This window comes from Pipra filicauda, unplaced genomic scaffold (genome assembly GCF_003945595.2).
Source record: "Pipra filicauda isolate LSUMZ 115617 unplaced genomic scaffold, ASM394559v2 scaffold155_size1731166_pilon, whole genome shotgun sequence".
In the NCBI taxonomy this organism is placed as follows: Eukaryota; Metazoa; Chordata; class Aves; order Passeriformes; family Pipridae; genus Pipra; species Pipra filicauda.
In genome coordinates, this window is record NW_024104051.1 from 298,681 (window position 1) to 316,548 (window position 17,868).

At 41.3% G+C, this 17,868-nt stretch overlaps 1 protein-coding gene across 4 annotated transcripts in view; it reads right to left on the reverse strand.

Moving 5' to 3' along the window:
* TFAP2D (transcription factor AP-2 delta) overlaps positions 1-17,868 on the reverse strand; it is a 46,936-nt gene that overhangs the window by 14,821 nt on the left and 14,247 nt on the right. For all 4 annotated transcript variants that reach the window (XM_027738344.2, XM_027738343.2, XM_027738346.2 and 1 more), the window contains 3 exons: positions 15,487-15,652; positions 12,663-12,781; positions 5,134-5,275 (listed from right to left, as the gene is read on the reverse strand). In XM_027738344.2, coding sequence (XP_027594145.1) covers positions 5,134-5,275; positions 12,663-12,781; positions 15,487-15,652 — 427 coding nt within the window. The remainder of the gene's footprint in view (positions 1-5,133; positions 5,276-12,662; positions 12,782-15,486; positions 15,653-17,868) is intronic.

Genomic DNA, 17,868 nt, shown 5'->3' on the forward strand with positions numbered 1-17,868 from the left:
TTGTGTAAACACACCAATACTTGTACATTTGCTTGTGTGCACCGGTTTATCTGCAAGTTGAAGTCCTGGATATTTTGAATTTGCATTCTTGATCCCCAACCCTTAAGACAAATTGAGCAGTAGGAGTTCTGAAGGAAAGACCTCTTGTAGTGGGAATTCAGGCTCTGTCTTGTCTGGTCTCCCACCAGCATTGAAACCCAGCTTCTCTGTAAAGAATGGATGGTCTTATTGTCTTCCCTCTCAAGCCTTCCCTCCGGCTTCTCAGGATGCCTCAGCACCTGAGGGTTAAATTTATCCCCTGGGATTCCTCAATATAGGACCTAACACTAGGAAAGACCTAAGACAATAAGGCCTTTTCATTCCTGTGATGTTGTTGCATTGGGCCAGTTTGCAAATTAGCTTAGGAATATTCTACCAATATACTTTAAAAAAACCCAAACAAAATCAGCTCCATTTATCCTCAGCAGAATATTATATGGACCATGGATGACTAGACATCATTAACTTTCACTTGGTTTATGATACAGTTAACTAAAAAGGGAAATTATTTCTCCATTGCCTGTATTGGAAATATAGGCATTGATAGGGGGGCAGGAGGGCATGATCACCTCCAGATGATCAGGACATTCAGTTAGGTTGCCTGATACTAGTTGGATTGACTTAATACTAGTCACAGTGACTACATTTAACCTAGTAACAGTGCCACCCAGGGAAGTACAGAGTGCCAGGGGTCGTCCTCATACCTGCAAGCAATTTGTCATCATCTGATGTCAGCATAGTTATGCTTCTCTAGTCTCCTAAACCCTGTGGCTTCCTGAGAATAGACCCTGGTGTGGGCTATGTCACAGAACATGCCCAGAAGATGTTTGGGAGAATTCAATGAGCCATTCTAACATTTTAATAGCATGGACAATTGGAATCTGATGAGTCAGTGTGTGTGTGTGGTTTACTTTGTTAGCATAGATGGAATCCTTGTGCCTGGGGCCAGTTTCTAATACTAAAGAGCACCTCTGTGGTCGTGATTTCTGTTAGAAGACTCATTGCACATCTGGTCCTAGAAAAATTTGGGTTCTTCATTGTAACTCTTGTCTTTTGGGACAGGAGTATAATGGAAGAAGTGAGTAAATTCAGCTTCTAGGTCTTTAGAAGGTCCTTCATTGCTGAGTTACCAGCAAGAAAATACTAAACTTGTTTTACCCTTCACTATATCACTGTTGTACAAGTTGGGGATACAGACCTTGAATACTACAGCTCTCTCTTGACTAAGAGGAGAGGAGATGCAGAAACCTATTTCCTGCTGTGCTGCTGGACCCCATCCAAGCCTGATTTCTGCAAATGCTTGTCATCTGTATGAACCCAGACACTGACTGCTTGAAAAGACAGCATCATCTTAGCCTTTCAGACAAAGAGAGGTATTCAGCAGAAATGTATGTAAATGCAGCATACAGTTTTAATGAATCAGGTCCTTAGAGGAAAAACAGTTCCTTTCAACAACTGAAAACAGTCAGTCATTTTGGCTTCTAAACAATCTACTATCCCCAGTCGGCCCTGTCAGCACTGCTCTTCTCTCCTTCCTCCAACCTTTACTTTCTACCTGTTGAGAAAGTTCATCTTAAAAGTTCTTTTATTTTGACAAAGGAAAGTGTCAGAACCAAGTGTGCAATTAAGTTCCCTTCTATCTTCACATGTCAAAAGTCTTTACTGAATGTTGGCAGCTAGAAAGAAAAGAAAAAACTTTTTTATTATACATGAAAACCTGTAAAAGGCAGTAACCTAGTTTTTGTGGGTTTTTTCAAGGGGATTTCTAGGCAAAGTGGTGTCTCAGGGCCTCCACTACCAGTAAAACATCACCCGGGGTAGTGACAGGGAGAGGGGCTGACAGTTATTTGCTGAGCTGGACTGTGACTGAAAAAGCAAAGAAAGATGATTGTGCTGCCCTAGGGAGAACAGATTAATTACAATAAGTCCTGGCCACTCCTTCAGGGGAGACATCTAATGATTTGTGATACATGGTTAGATGATCCAGTAAGCCAAATAAGAGATAAAAAATTCTGTACTGGGTCAGAACAAGAGCCCACCCAGTCCATGATCCCTATCAGTGACCAAAGAAAATGCCTTGTGTTGAGTACAAGAGTGGGGCAAATGTGAACCCTTGAGTCTGATTTATTCCTGGTAGAGTTTCCAGAGTTTCCACCCAAGAACCAGATATCAGAAAAGTGTCGTGAGTCAGATATTGACTATTCTGTGTTGGCTGTAATCAATTCTACAATAAAATCATTATTCACAGTATTCTGTTTTGGTCTATGTACATATGTGTCTATCCCTGCCTCTGTCTCATGTGGAAGACTGTGCTGTGAAGAGAGTATTGCCTTAAGCTCAGTGGCCTCCATGTGTTAAAGAGGGCTGTTGGCACCTAAAGCAGCAACCTTTAGCCTTCACTAGCCCCTGGGCCACAGTTCTGAGCATGGCAGCTGAACTACTTCCATTCAGGGTGGGTGGATTGCTTGAGTATAAGGTATAGATGCCCTTGACGACAAGGAGGCCTGGGAGCTCCTACTGGACACCAGAGGCTTCACCATTGTAGACATTAAGGGCTCTGTTTAGGTACACACACATAAATATGCAATACCCAAGACATTCATAATAACTGGCAATGCAACACAGTAAGAAAAAGAGACCTGTGTGCTCCTGGGGCAGCAGTGGGTAACCAAGCTGGATAACCCAGTTCAACTCAAATGGCAAGAGGTGCTTGTGTTTGGGCAACTGAATCGAGCCACTGAAGCTGGGTGTTTAGATCCAGAATGGAATTTCACCTTTATTCTAGGAACTATGGAAATAACTTTATTTTTCTTCAGTACCCCACACGTGAAAGATCTCACCAAAGGCACTTCTATGGGCTTCTGCCTCCGTGCTACAGTGGACAACAGCAACACACACAGGCATTGGCACTTCAGTTCTTTCCATAGGCAAAGTTTGTCCTGAGAGATTTTACCACCCTGGGATTTCTGTGTTGGTTTTGGTGGCAGCATAACAATCCATCACTTTTTTTGGTGTCATAACTCACAAGGTCATGAGTCAGGGAAGTTGTGGAATTAATGAAACTGCAAAACTAAAGCTTAGGTATGACTGGTGAGCAATTTAAACTCCTGATGATTGTCTGGAGTACCTTGTATCAGATATATGGAAGTATGGCTGGAAAATGCTATGATGTCATGGACCTGTTTCTCCTGTAACACCTGGACAAGACCGGGCTGGGAATCACTGTTCTCCTTGCAGGCAGGAGAGGGCAGTAGTAGCACACACATTGACCCATCTGTCCCTGTTACTAGACACCGACTGCAGTAGGATGTGGCCTTTGTATTATCGACAGATCTCTCTGCTCAATTTGCTGGTGCTTTTAACTGAAAGGATGGGGAAAAAAGTAATTTTGTTCCTTACAATTGCAGGATAACCACCTACAAGCCCAAAGTTCATGGTGGTGAGGGGTAATGAGGGCCCATGACTCTCCATCTCAGCACTAAAGAGGGTGAGAAAGCAGGTATGGAGTGGTGAGAAAGGGTAGTGAGACTCTTGGGTGCCCCTCAACCTGACAGCCTTTGGGGACAGGACATAACAGTGACCCACTGATTATTACAACCCACAGCAATGTGATCTCTCACTAGAGCAAGGAAAAAGTGTGGAGGATTTGTATCATTATGGTTGAGTGGTGGTTCATAGATGGGTCAAATCCTTCAGCTGGGGCAACTTGCAGTCTTAAGTCTTGTTGAGGCTGTGCTGCCCAGCAGTACAATCAACTCTTGCACACTTAGAGGGCAGGTTTTTAGTGGGCTACACAGAAATGGGGAGACACAACTTCCTGGTTCTTGCCAGCTGGTTTGTTCTCACGCCTCTGAAACCCCTTGAGCCCTTATAACAAATGTCAATGGAGGTCAGAATGAGATCATATTCCAATTATATTATTCCTTTTAGTGTACAAACAAATTAGGAACATGATATGTGAGGTGTCTCACAGCCTTCACTACCAGAAAATGCCCCCCTGAGTCATGTGGAGATCGTTTTATCACCCCAGGAAAGGATCACACAGATTTGCAAGCCCAGGATGTTTTGGTGCATCTGTGTCTGGATCATCTTCAGGGCAAAGAGCTCCGGGTACAAAGGGATACATCAAGGCCAGGAGTCTTGGCAAAGCAGAAGGACATTGGGATACAGAGGACAACCTTGCTGCTGGTCAGCCCTCTTCCCTACTACAGGGTGATTCCTCTCTGCTGGATGTATCACAATCTGGATGATTTCCAAACATTTCCAGCACTGAGGTGATGATTTGAGGGCTTGGATTTCTGGCCTCAGCTCTGCTGCAGCCTCACATGTAACACTGCAGCAAACACAGGGAGAGCGTGAATGTGTTCAAGGTTACCCCATGTGGTCATACCACACACCTAGGGTAGGTCTACACTGTTCCATGCAGGCTATTTATCCCTGTTTCCCATGGCTCACGAAGGCTAATTCCTCCCTCATCAAGGCTAATTAACCTAGAAGAAATGTTATCCTAACATGTTGTTACTGCTCCAGGGAGGCGAGTGGCTTGTTTAGAGTGATGTCTGGTGTCTCTTTGTGTCTTTAATGTCTTTAGCAAAGCTCCCCTGCTGTTGTACATTGTTCCAGTGCCTTTGACTTCAGGGGAACTCTTGCAATTTCCATCCAGAGAGGATCTATCCCTCTAAAAACCACCACTCCCTCGGTAGACTAATGATAATTATCTGAGGGTAACCAGTACTTCGGTAGGAGCTTAGATCTCGTGCTCACATGCAAACAGGAGACAAAGCCTGTCTCTGTCCTACAGATCTTACCGTGTAATAATATCCCCTCCTTTCATCTAAACCAAAGCATCTGAGAAGTTGTACGTGCCCCCTCAACCACAGGCAACAAGAGCACAGCCACCAAACCCTCCCTGTAGTAAATAAGGTCCCTCTTTCAGCATCTCTGGAGAGGGTTGCTCTCACTCCATCACTGAGCACTGTTGTGATAGCAGTCACCACACTCCCAGCTCCATACTCCCACTCCTCCCTCCTCCAGCCCCCAGATCCAACATGGAGAAGTGACAGACAGATTTCTTTTCTCGTTCCCCCTCCTTACTTTGTCGCTAGGATCATCTTTTTCCTCGCTGTCTGCTCTTTCTGTTCCATGTGCTGCCTGGCAATGTGCTCTCCCACCGCCTTGGCAGGGAACTCTGTTTCACAGGTGTAGCCGAAATCTCTGGCCAAATGTAGTGCTTCCCCTGTGGCCAAACAAAAGGGGTCAGTCAGTTTTTAGGGTTATTTTTATTATTACTATTATTATTGTTACAGATTTACTTCGCTCTTTAAACAAACAAACCAACAATAGCAAATCACTTCTGCAGACAGCCATTTTCAACTCAGTTACACATTTCAGCCCATTTAGTCTGTTCATGCTTAGTCATCAGATGGTGCCAGCCAGAATATAGGAGGGATATTCCTCTTATGAGAAGGAAGGATATTACTTTCATCAGAAAATACTAGCCAAGACACTTATGTTTAGCTCCCTCCCTTCCCACCAGTGAGTAGTGGGCAACTGCTCCAGTTTTGTAAGGCCAGTTCATCATTGATATTTAAGGTATGGAAAGGATTGGGAGGTAGGAATAAACAACTCTGAAGAGCTGAGTCAGCCTTTGGTGCTTCACTTCCCTATGTCTAATGGAACTATGGCCCTCTGCACCAGGAGAGAGCCATGGAGGTAACGTACATATATTTGCTTAGGGGTTGAGACAACGGGACAATACTAGGGCCCCACACTAAAGATCAGTAGAACCCAGAGTAGAATACAAGAAATGAACCTGTTTCCAAAAGATTGGAAGCAAAATAGACCAGGCAAAACAAACAGGGAGGACAATGCAGAAGACAGTTGCTATTTTATAGGCGGTTAAATCAAGGGAAAAGAAGTACCTGGCTCCATTAGGCTCTGTGAGAAGTCTGTGACACTGAGCATCTCTCTAGCTCACTACAGAGACTGGGGCACCATAACCCAGCTCCATGCTGGCTGCCAAATACCTCTGGAAGAACCTGACTCCCTTTACTACCTTAGAGAACCCAGAACTTTATTTTAGGGTTTACTGAACACTCTGACCTGCATGCTGGGAGTCTGACAACCCTGGTGTGGGATTTATCTGATCAAAAGCAGCTGCCTGGATTGTGAACATCTGTGCCTAAATTAGTCTTTCCCTGGTGGGAAATAGGCACTTCCAGATGACACTTGCTCTCATCTCATTGAATAAGAAGAAATAGGTCAGCTACCAGAAGCATATGCTGAAGCACATCTGCATGAGTGACTAACAGAGGTGTGCTCCAGAACAGATCTGGAGTTCAGGTGTTGTGGGGGTTTATCCTATTTTTATTTTTTTCAGAGTTGTGTGTTTGATTGCCATCAGGAGAAGTGGTATTGGACCCTGGCTCTTTGAAGATCATGTTGATGCTCCAGGTGAGCAGTTTGGAGGGATGAAGGACCTGTAACTCCTCCCTTTGAGAACATATGAAATTCATCTGATTAACTGTAAGTATTGATGTCTGACCTTATACCTCCAACTCAATGGAGACAAACTAGCACTTGAAGCATGTATAGTCCTATACTAGAATAGAAGGCAAAAGGGAATCACAGGAATTATGGAAGAGTCTAGATTAGAAGGGAACTCAGGAGATCACCTTCTACTGGAAGCATGGCTTAGATTAGGTTATTAATTTTCAAGCCTAGTCTGGAATATTTCCAACTATGGAGATTCCACAGCTTTTCTGAGCAACCTAATCAAGTGTTTAATTATTAATTTAATTTAATCATTAATTCCCCAGTGCTGATTTCTCCCTGTTTGCTACAATCTGACATGAAAGGACAGATAGAACTGCACTGGAGATGGTGAGGTGAATCCCATCCCCAGCAAGGCTGGGTGTGCTCTGCACAGACCTGGCCAAGACAAGGAAGAGGAGAACTTCCATGGAAACAGTGGTTCTGTGCCAGGGACAGCATCAGAAATAAGGAACCACATTCACTGACCTTTATTCCAACTCCATTTTCCCCTTTCCAGATTTTGTTGTCTCCCGTTCTACCACTGGAGTTTTTAAGAGAAAAACACCTTTTGATTCCACAAACCAACACTTTGCTGTGTGTTTATCTGACCCAGCTGAATTCAGGTAGTAGCAAAATACCTGCACCGCTCCCAGGCAACCTGTTTGCTGATCTCAACCAACAACAACCTTTGCAGCTGTAACCAACTCTACAGCAAAAAATGAAGATTATAATCAAAATCATCTGCTTCATTTGGATTTTTTTAAACATGATTTCCAGCATGCCTAAAAAGAATAAGTTAACAAGCAACCACTCTCACTGAGTTGAAAGCAGAAATGGTTTCCATTTAGTTTACAGCTTCTAGAAAAGTAATTTTCAGTGAAAACAAAATGGACTTCAGTGATATGTTAAAAGTGAATCAGAATGAACAGACATAGAGCTGACTGCCACCTTGGTGTTTAAAACATGTCCCAGACTTCTTCACAGATGAGAAAGAATACAAATTCAAGCCGTAGCTATTAAATTCCTGTAGAGGTGCTTCAAAATTTCTATTTCAGCTCTGCTTTTACTCTTACTAAAATAAAGACTTGAAGAGTAAATCAATTGCAGAAGAGCACCAGGTTTTTGTTTTCAACCAAATTCCATGAAAATACTTGATAGGTTTCTCTTCCTTCCAGCATGGAAGGAAGATAAAGTCAAATCCTTTTGGAACTGTCATCAGGTGGAATTACAATTCTCCAGACAGCTCTATTGTGGTCCCAGTCACACCCAGTAACAACACATGGAATGTAGACAGCAAAGAATTTAAATATTTAGCCATTGGAAAAATCTTAGTTTCTTCTAGAGAGCAAAACTTCATGTGATGAAATGGAGGCATTTATTTAACACAATCAACAGCAAAGTGATTTAAATTTGTATGTTTTCATTTACTGTTAAAAAAGGGGAAAGAAAATGTGAATTGTCATTCAAACATATTTACAAAGATGGTTTATATTATTTAGTAGAGATGAGAAAATTATACTAAACCATTCTGATGATCTGAGAAAATTATTCAAAAGTATGAAATTTGTCTGCAGCAGGGATTGTGATTGAATGCTAATGGTATATGAAGAGATAAAATCATGAAGAAAAAGAAACAAACCCACTAATCTGCCGTGGATATATACAGGTAAAAATGTAGATACAAATATAGCGCTTATTTTGGTGAAATAATAATTAAAAATATTTTAAATAGAAATTAAAAATATTTTTAATGGAAATAGATAGCTGATGTATGCCACAAATATACATTAGAGCTGTGTATATTTATTTATATAAGCATGCACTTCTTTATACCATAAGGAGTAGATATCCTAAATTACATCTTTAAATTCTAAATAAAAAAATAAAAATAAAAATTTGGACACTCTGCAGAACACGACTAATCATACCTCTGTGTTGAGCAAAGATGAAATTTTGAACCAGAACCCAATGATGACTTGATATTTAGAAGTGGATTGTGATATTTTTTTGTGACTGAAGGTCCCTTGGATTACTGTATAGTAGGGTATAAATCTACTTGGTGGAGGAAAGCAAATTACCATAGAATATATTCTTTCTTTTTCTACATCATAATTTGGACAAACATTTATTTTAGGGGAGAATGTGCAAATGTTGGAAATGTGGATGAACTGACCTCTTTTGCTTTAGATTTGCCTTCTTCTGCCTCGTTATTGACATCAGCGTAGGAGTCACACTAAAGGTAGAAACCTCTAAAATCCTTACTTTTACAGTTAGTTGCCTGATTTCAATCTAAAAATCCAATCTAAAATCAAATTCCCCTGTGTGTGACATCCCCAGCTCTTCCTCCCTGGAGAGACAAAGCACTTGGGGATCGTGGACTCTCCTTAAACCCAGCACTCGGCTTTGCAGCTCCCGGCAGCGCTGCCTCTGCCCTGCAGTTTGACAACTGACCCGAGAGCTTTCCATGATGGAAAGGGACAGTTGCTGGAGCAGAACCGGCAGAGACAGCTCTGGAAACCCTCAGCGGAGAGACCAGACGAGTACCTTGAAATGTTTCTGTGGGCAGGTGCAAGGAGCAGCGTGAGGGTCCCCTGGGTCCTGCAAGAGTGAGAGATGCTCCTATGCGGAGTGAAGGCAGGAGCTGTGTCCCGGGAGGGGGACACGGCGTCTGAACCTCCCACTCTCCGCTCGGCTTTGCCTCCTCCGGATGCTCTACCCAGCAGAAACGTTACTCAGGGGGAGGAGGGACAGGCGGGAGGTGGAAGGAAAGTTTATTCTATTTGTAGGGTGAGAAGGGAGGAGGAACAAGTGGAAGGGTATTTAAACAAAGGCTGGTGGGCGAGAAGCTGTGACAGTTGAGAGCAGGATGAAAAAAGTAACCACTGACCTATTTTTCTCCAGAGTTTTGGTCCCCAAATGAGGAATGCCATTAATTCTGTGTCTTGGAAATTTAGTGTCTTAATTAGGTTTGACAGGAAAACAAACTATAGATATTTTCGTAAGTTATTATAATTTTTTTATTATTATTATTTTTATCTGATGGCTTTTAAATCATTCATGCATTGCTTTTACCTGCATCTGCAATCACATTTATGCTATGTCTCTGCCTTAGAAGTGACGTGTCCAAAGAGAAGGGGACATCTCTCCTCTTTTCGCATCCTCCTTACTGCCATTGGAGTGGCTTTTGACTCTTTTGAGCCAGCAGTAAGGCTTAGCCTTGACAATACTAGTATTTAGTGAAGGAGCCTTTATTGCATTAGCCAAGATGTAGGAATGTTCCTTTTGGAGCTGGTAAGAAAAATGACCTTTCCCTGCATCTAATCCAGGCACTAGAGGGCATCCCTCGCCTACAGGTTGCACAAGGATTTGTCCCATTCTGCTGAGGAGAGTCCTGCAATACTGACTTCATTCTCCCTGTCCATCTTCCCACCCATTGTACTAATTCATTGGGATGACAAAAGGAGCAGAGCTGATCTGTCAAACAATTCCTACTTTGGGGTCCACAAGTCCCTACCAAAGACACTAAAGATACAACCTGAGCAAAACAAGAATAACAGTAAACATCCAGCAGCAATGCTGAACTCCAAAATGAATACATTTGCAGAAAACAGAAGGACACAAATTCGTATTCATAAAGTCACTTAGCAGTATTCCCCAAAAATCAATTATTTTAGTCTGTTTTAGAGGAAAAGAAATATTAGTCATGCCAGAGACTTTTGAGATGGTTTTGGTCAATATACCTATTCACCATACAACTAATTTTGTCTTTTCTAACATCAAACAGATATTTGAGGTTGAGCACACTCCCACCTTTCAGAGATATTAAAGGCCTTAATATACTGAAGACTGAAGACATTTAATAATAATAAATTTAGAACCATCTAAAGTAATCAAGAGTGACACAATCTTGCATCTGTATGAGATGTTCACACAGTCTAGGATTTAATAAGACTAATAAGTTATTATTTCAATTTCTGTATTGAAATCACACAGAAAAAGCTAATGATGCTTTCTTTATGGGTTCTCTAAACCACAGAATAAGCCTCTGTCCTTCCATTTCCGCCTCTTCCAGCAGCAGGAACCATTGAGGGATGGGTTTCTTTGCAAAAACTGTGATATAATTTAGTTATCCCTGGAAGGAGTATCGGCATGACCAGAGGGAAACAGCTTATACAACCAAGAATTCAATAAGCACTGCCAAGTTTGACCCATGATTGGTTACACAAACAGAAAATGAACTTTGTTTTGTTTTCTGTTGGAATATAAACACACATGTTGGTGCCATTCTCAAAAATTCCAGTAGATAAAATTCATTATTAGCTTATCCAGGCAAAAAGGTCTCTGTCCAAGTGAGCTCAGCCATCTCAGTATTTATCTTTAAGACTTGCAGTAAGGCAGCCCAAGAACAAAAGCGACACCACAGGCTCGATAACAGGTTTGCTACTGGCTTTGATTAAAGGACAGGGAGGGGAGCACAGCTCCATTCCTGGGAAAGAGGAATTCAGTCCTGACTTACAGTAAAGGAACTTTGCCACCAATCCCAGGCCAGCAGCTGGAAGAGAGCTACCTCACCTTCAGTCTCTTCTGATGAATAACTGGCCACGGAATCATAGAATGGTTTGGGTTGGAAGGGACCCTAAAGACCATCTAGTTCCAACCCCCTTCCACTCTCCCAGGTTGCTCTAAGCCCCATCCAATCTGGCCTTAAACGGTTCCTAGGGTGGGACAGTCACTGCTTCTCCAGGCAAACTGTGCCAGGGCCTCACCACACTCACAGTAAAGAATTCCTTCCTAATTTCCAAATCTACCCTCTTTCAGCTTAAAGTCATTGCTCTGTTCACTAATAAAAGTCATAGCTGTGTTTATTCTTTCCTGACCCGAGATGCCTGAAGGACTGTGAGGGTCAGAACAGCCCTCGCTCCTCTATCCTGGTACCTTTTCTAAGATTGTAAATCCATTATGGCTTTCCCTTTGTTACACGCAGGTGTGATATGGACACACCTGTATTTCCAAGAAGCCCCATTGTAGTTCTTTGTGCTCAGTGGCCCCTGAAAACTCAGTCCCTTGTCAGAGACACTGAAAAACCTCCAGTGTTGAGGATTCAACACTATTTCTGCCTTGAAGGGTCTCCATCCTTTGAGATAACAAAAAGACTCAGTAGACAAGGTCCTGAACAACCTCTTCTAACTGACCCTGCTTTGAGCAGGAGGACTGGACTAGGAGATGACCAGGAGTTCCTTCCAACTTCAACCTTTAATTAATTCTCTAATTCTGTGGTAGTATGTGCTGAGACTTCAGCCTACTTGCCCAGATCTGTATGGACCTTTCAGGGTATGATTGTAGAAGGCATTGACCTTTAGGATGAGTTGAGTTCTCTCAACATCAAGAAGGAGGGATCTGAAATTCCCAGAGCTGCTACTTGCAGCCAAACAACAAACTGGATACTTAGTGGATTCACCCAGAATAGAAGAGGTGCAGGTAGAGTTTCTTCCCTTTGCCTGAGGGGTTTGAACCTGCATCTCCCAGCTGGAGGTTTGAAGAGCCTGACAGTATTTGGTGAATGGTATTTAAACAACAAATAAAGGCCAAGAAAGTATCTCCTGGGCCTGTCTAGAGTTTATCTGAAAACAGATTTCATTCATTTGTGTGTGGGGGGGAAAGGCTTGTCTAAATATTGTGCTTTCTTATGAGAGGAAAAAAAATCATCACATTTCTGGATCAGCTCCAGGAAATTCACAAGTTTAAAAAAAAAAACAACAGAGGATAAACAAACCTACTTATAGAGTTGGTATAAGACATTCATCTCTCTCACAAAAACATTTGAATCATCGATTTGTAAGTCAGATCCCAGCACAAAAAACACAGATCAATGCTGAGGAAACTGCAAGACCAAGACACTTGCTGGGGGCCAAGATATCTCAGACTGAACTTCCATTTTGTCACTCATTCTGTCTGTGGCTTTAGGCAAGTCAGTTCTCCTCTGTATACAAAATACAGATTATGGGATTTAACACAGTGGCCGAAAAGAGTTGGATACAATGAAGCATTTAAATTATAGTTATACTGTATTACAACCTAAGAAACCTTACCTTCTACCAAAGAAGTCAAGAGCGTGACATTTGCTGCTTTTCTTCTTCCTGCAGGCAAATTCAGTCCCAGTCTGTCTAATTTTTCTCTCAAGCAGCGTCCTCCATTCTTAGATTTCGCTCTATCATGAGAGAATAGCAGGAAAGAGAGACACTTCTCATTATTCTGCACCTTTTTCCTATGTTAATATAATTTCAAAAATTGTACACCCTTTGTTGATAAATGTGTGGGGTAATGCCTGTGACAGTGATATCGGTGAAAAATGTTTCAGAGCTGTATTCTTAATGTCCTGCGTGCCCTGTGTGAGCCTTTGACGTTGGTTCTTTGACAGAGTTAAACATTTTAATGCCTGTCATGGGGGCATCAAATCTTCAGATAGCTTTCCACCTGGTGGAGTTCAGTATCCTGATTTGGGCACAGAGCCTGGGATTACAATAACTAAATATAAATATTGACAGTGAAAACACTCGTATCTGATTTAGTCAAGCCAGGTTTCAAAGACAAACTAGAGAGAATCATGACCTTCTAGAATTACATTAAACAGACATCCAGCATGAGTGGACTTTACTCATCTGGCTCATCTGACCATTAAAGGAAGACAGAGAGCTACTTAAATGTAGATGTCTGTGTGGAACCCACATCTAACTGTCCCTCAAAAATTTATGTAGAGACTTAGATACTTAAAAATGTTATCTACAAAGCCCAAAATTTACAAGGAAAAAGGATAAGGCAACAGGAAATGCTGAAGCTAAAATCTCAGCCATCATTGGTTATTTATGCCCCTGTCCCAAACACCTGTCTTTGTTCTCACAAAGTGGTTCCTGGTGCATCCAGGTGCTGCTTTTCTGCAGCACCTCAGTGTTTGAAGCATTTGAGACATATTCACTTATGCAGCAGAAATAGGTACAATTTCTTCCTCAGCCTGAGGGAATTTTAACCTGTGTCTTTTACAGGATGCAGCAGCCAGCTGCCAGCAAATAACTGATGTTAAAATGCTTAAACAGTGAAGAAAGCAGTGACTGGAACCCAGATATCTCCCATCCCAAATGAATGACCTGTCCACAATAAGACTCATCGCCACAATTATACCTTTGCTTTTCTACAACAAATAATTAACCCCAAATGAGACTGAGGGGCCATCAGCTTAAAAAAACCAATTGCTGAGTATTTAGCACAACTAACCAGATGTTTTGAGGTGCAGGTTAAAGTTGCTTCAGGCAGAGGAAGGAACCAAACTTGGAATGTCACCATTTGGATATATGTTATTACCCATTAAGAAATACCACAACTCTGGCCATGTCAGAGATGTCTTCTGAGAAGACTTTTTTCTGAAGAACATTTTATTCTGAAGGCAAGCTATTTAGGAAAATATGTAGCCAGTTGCTGCTGACAGAATGCAAAATCAGCCCTACCAGGTCTCAGGCAAAAACCATCAGTGAGATTTGGTTTTGCTATATCTCTGCTGGTCAAACACAGGGTGTTTGAGCCTGTTCTTTAACTGTGAAACCCTCAATTATAACCTGACCAAATCTGTTCAATTATACTCTCTGCTTCATAAAACAGAATTAGCACATCCAAACTACTGGCTGGGACTGGTCCCTGCCTTTTGCTAACTCCTGAACAATGGCCAGGATTGATTTGGAAGAGGGGATATTTAGTTTGGGTCAAAAAGTTATGGGAAATATTCTAGCATTTTAACAGAAGAGAGAAATGAACCCCCGCGTTCAAATTGATGTCCTTGAATTCTCAGTAGCTTGCAGTATAGTAGTGAGGTCTGCAGTGTGAGTATTTAAAGTGAATATTCACTGGAGGTTTCTCCAGTGTGAAACAAAAAGAGAGGAAAGTTTTGGTGGATGTCGATTTTGAATTTCAGTGCCTACAGAGGCCTTTAAATGGGGCTTGTGCCCTGAAAAAATGTTGTGATCTATAGTCATTATTCTCCAAGATGGCTCGAGACAGCTCCTGAATGCCCACATCTCTCAGAATACTGCAGGTTGGTTAAAATGACTTTCAGTATAAGTGCGAGGATCAGTGTGGCCCTCAGTGACAGCAGTGAAATAGCCCATGACTTTCCAGCTAGTTTTGATCAAAGGGTATTCAAGTAGCTCATGCCATCTGAGCTGACGCCTCGGGGACACCGCGACTCAGATATGCCGGCCTGAATTACAGCTGCCTCCTTGTTTTCCACTTGCAATGTGAGGCACAGTCTGCCTCTCTCCTCATTTCTCTCCTGCTCTCTGCAGGTGTCTGCTCTGGTCAGCCAAGGGTCAGAGGCAAAACTGCACCTAATTACTTGCTTCTCCTCCAGTATCTCACCACGAGAAAAGTCAAACCAGCTTATTCTATCTTTTCTGTGCTCAAAAGATACACCAAGGAGAAGGGACGAAAAAAGGCATCCTTACACCTCCATATTTTAGGTTTTAATTAAATGAGGGCTGTACCTACACTTGGTAAAACAATTTGCTTTGAGGTGGTTTCTCAGCAAGAAGTCAGATTTGTAGCTCTGGTGAAATTTTCCATACATTTTTCTGCACATTAAAGCTCTCTCTTTTTTTTTTTTTTCATTCAAAACAAGGCAAAGTGACACCTTTCCATGTCTGTGAACAACTGAACTGAGGGGGTAAAAAAAAATCAGTTTGATGAAAAATTTAAACTTTCTAATTTACGGAAAACTTCCCAGTGTTCCCTCCCAATCCATCCCCTCCTGTTCACCCCAAATACTACAACCTATCCAAGCAGGGAAAGAGAAAAAAGCCTCATTGTAGAAAATAAAATTACAGAAATGACAGCGCTGTCTAGGACTTGCTACTCTCACCTTCAACTTACCTTCTCAAAATCCCTCCCAGGAGGGAGGCGTTGAGGCATTCTGGGGGTGAAAGGCGCCTCTTCACCTCTGCAATGGTCACTTTGTACTTGGAAGTGGAGCTGAGGAGAGACAAGCGACCGGGGACAGAGCAGAACAGGTCTGTGGGGTTCACAACACAAGTGCCACCTACAAAAAAAAAAAAAAATATTAGAGCAGAGGAAACCTCATATTCCGTGTTTTGGTAAATGCAGTCATGAAGAACAATTCTGTTGTTTACTTGTGGTTGGTTTTGTTTGGGTTTGGTTTCTCTTAGGGGGTGTGAGATTTGGTTTTTTATAGTGTTTGTTGTTTGGTTTTTTATAGTATTGTTGTTTTGAGAAAGATGAATGAGTTGATATTTCAGAGTGGGAAGAGTGAATTGTTAAATCTCACAAACTTTTAAGTCAAAGTATGTAATTATGGCTATTTGATATGATTTGATTTCATGTTCAGTAAAAAGTACCTATTATCACTAAGGTCTATTCTATCTAGTAGGATTAACAAAACCAGACTGAACCATATTTAAATATCACTCATGGTTTTAAAAAACACGGTTGGTGAAAAATTTAGAACGTTGGTTTTAATGAGAAATGTTAATTTTAATTCTCACAGCAGTATTTAAGATTATGAAGATACAAGAACACTGTAGGTTTGCAGTGATTTGCAGCAAGAACAGCTTTGCACACCTTTGAACTCTCATAAATTCCTTCCAAAGTTAGGTCAAATCCTCAGCTGATATTAACGATTGAAATCTATTGAGCTACATCAGTTTATCTCAGGTTAGTTCTGGAATTGTTTATTTCTTGAGAGTGGCAATTACTTGGCCTGGGTCTAAAAGTGCTGAATGATCACCAAATCTTTCAGTCAAGACTGTGATCAATAACTCCTCAGGCAAAACTGAGCTTTTAACTTAAAGTTAATATGAGAGAGAGAGAGAAAGAGAGAGGGGGGGAGAGAGAGAACTTTCTCTGCAACTGATCCAAGAGAGTAGAACAAACTCCCAGGGAAAACGAAATAATCTTAAGAACTAACACATATTTCATCACCAAGTGCAAAACACTTTTCTTTGACCTGCCTTCTCCAACCTGACTACAATAAAAAATTCTGTGGAAGAAATAAATTTTACCACTGCATGCACAATTCTTCTCTGGGGAAAAGATGAGAAAAAAAGAATGAGCTGCATATGACAGTGATATAAAATATCATATAATTCAGTGCACTACTACAAGGACTTCAGGTGCTTTATGTGAGAATGGTGATATAGAGACCTTCTTAGAGCAAAATTAATCTGTGCTCATCATTCATGTTTAAAAGAAACATACTGTATTTTTTACGCTACCATGATATTTTCCTCTTTCCTGCAAACACCTTAATCTTTTTTCACTATAAGAGCTCACATTTTTATGCTTAAAAATTTTGGTTTATAATCCAAATTATGTAATGAGAATAGAATAGAACAGAAAAAAGAAAGAAAAGAAAAAAGATCACTTTAGACAAGATCCTACACCTTTATCTTCTTCCACATGCAGTTCCTCCTAAAATTAAGGTGACTCTGTTCCACTTCCCATAGAGACAGACTGAAGGATGAAACTTCATTAAAAGCAGACTATTGCTTGCTTACATAAGGCAAACAGAATTTCTTTCCAAATATTTCAGCTCTTGAAGGTATATTTAAACATTTGTGCTGACAGCAACACTAGAAAAGAACATCTCTTGGTATCAATCCCAGATGGATGAGATCCTGACTCACTACAGCAGGGTATTTTATGACTTTTCTAATTATGTCACAGGGCAGATATTAGTGTCCACTTCTCAAACAGGGTATAGAGACAAATCGTGCATCACCAAACATATACACACATCAAGGGCACTGATGCACATTTTTACACAGCTCAAAGCTGCAACTAATGAGCTCATATGCTCAAATACAGAAATCTGGTGCCACATGCCTGAAATAATTTTGAGTTTGTGTTGTTCTGGTGGTTTTTTGGGGGGGGTGGGGAGTGGATTTTTTTTTCCCCAGAAACCTGTAAATATTTTCAAGCAACGGTTTCAAACTTCTGGTCTGTCAGGTACATTTGTGAAGAGCGTTAACACTGAGTAGATCTGTTTGTTTGGCATCTGCCACACAATACATGTACACACGTGTATATATATATGTGTCAAGAAAACAGTGGCACTGTGTACATATTTGTTTACTTCAGGAAGTCTGTAGATTTTACAATGAGTGAGACTGTACTGAAATCAGTGTCATATTAAAGTTTATCTTCTTGCCAGGTTAAGCCAGTATGTGCACTCTTTATGCCAGATAAATAATTGTTTCTTTAATCCAAAAACCTGTTACCCTGCAGCTGCTTCTACCT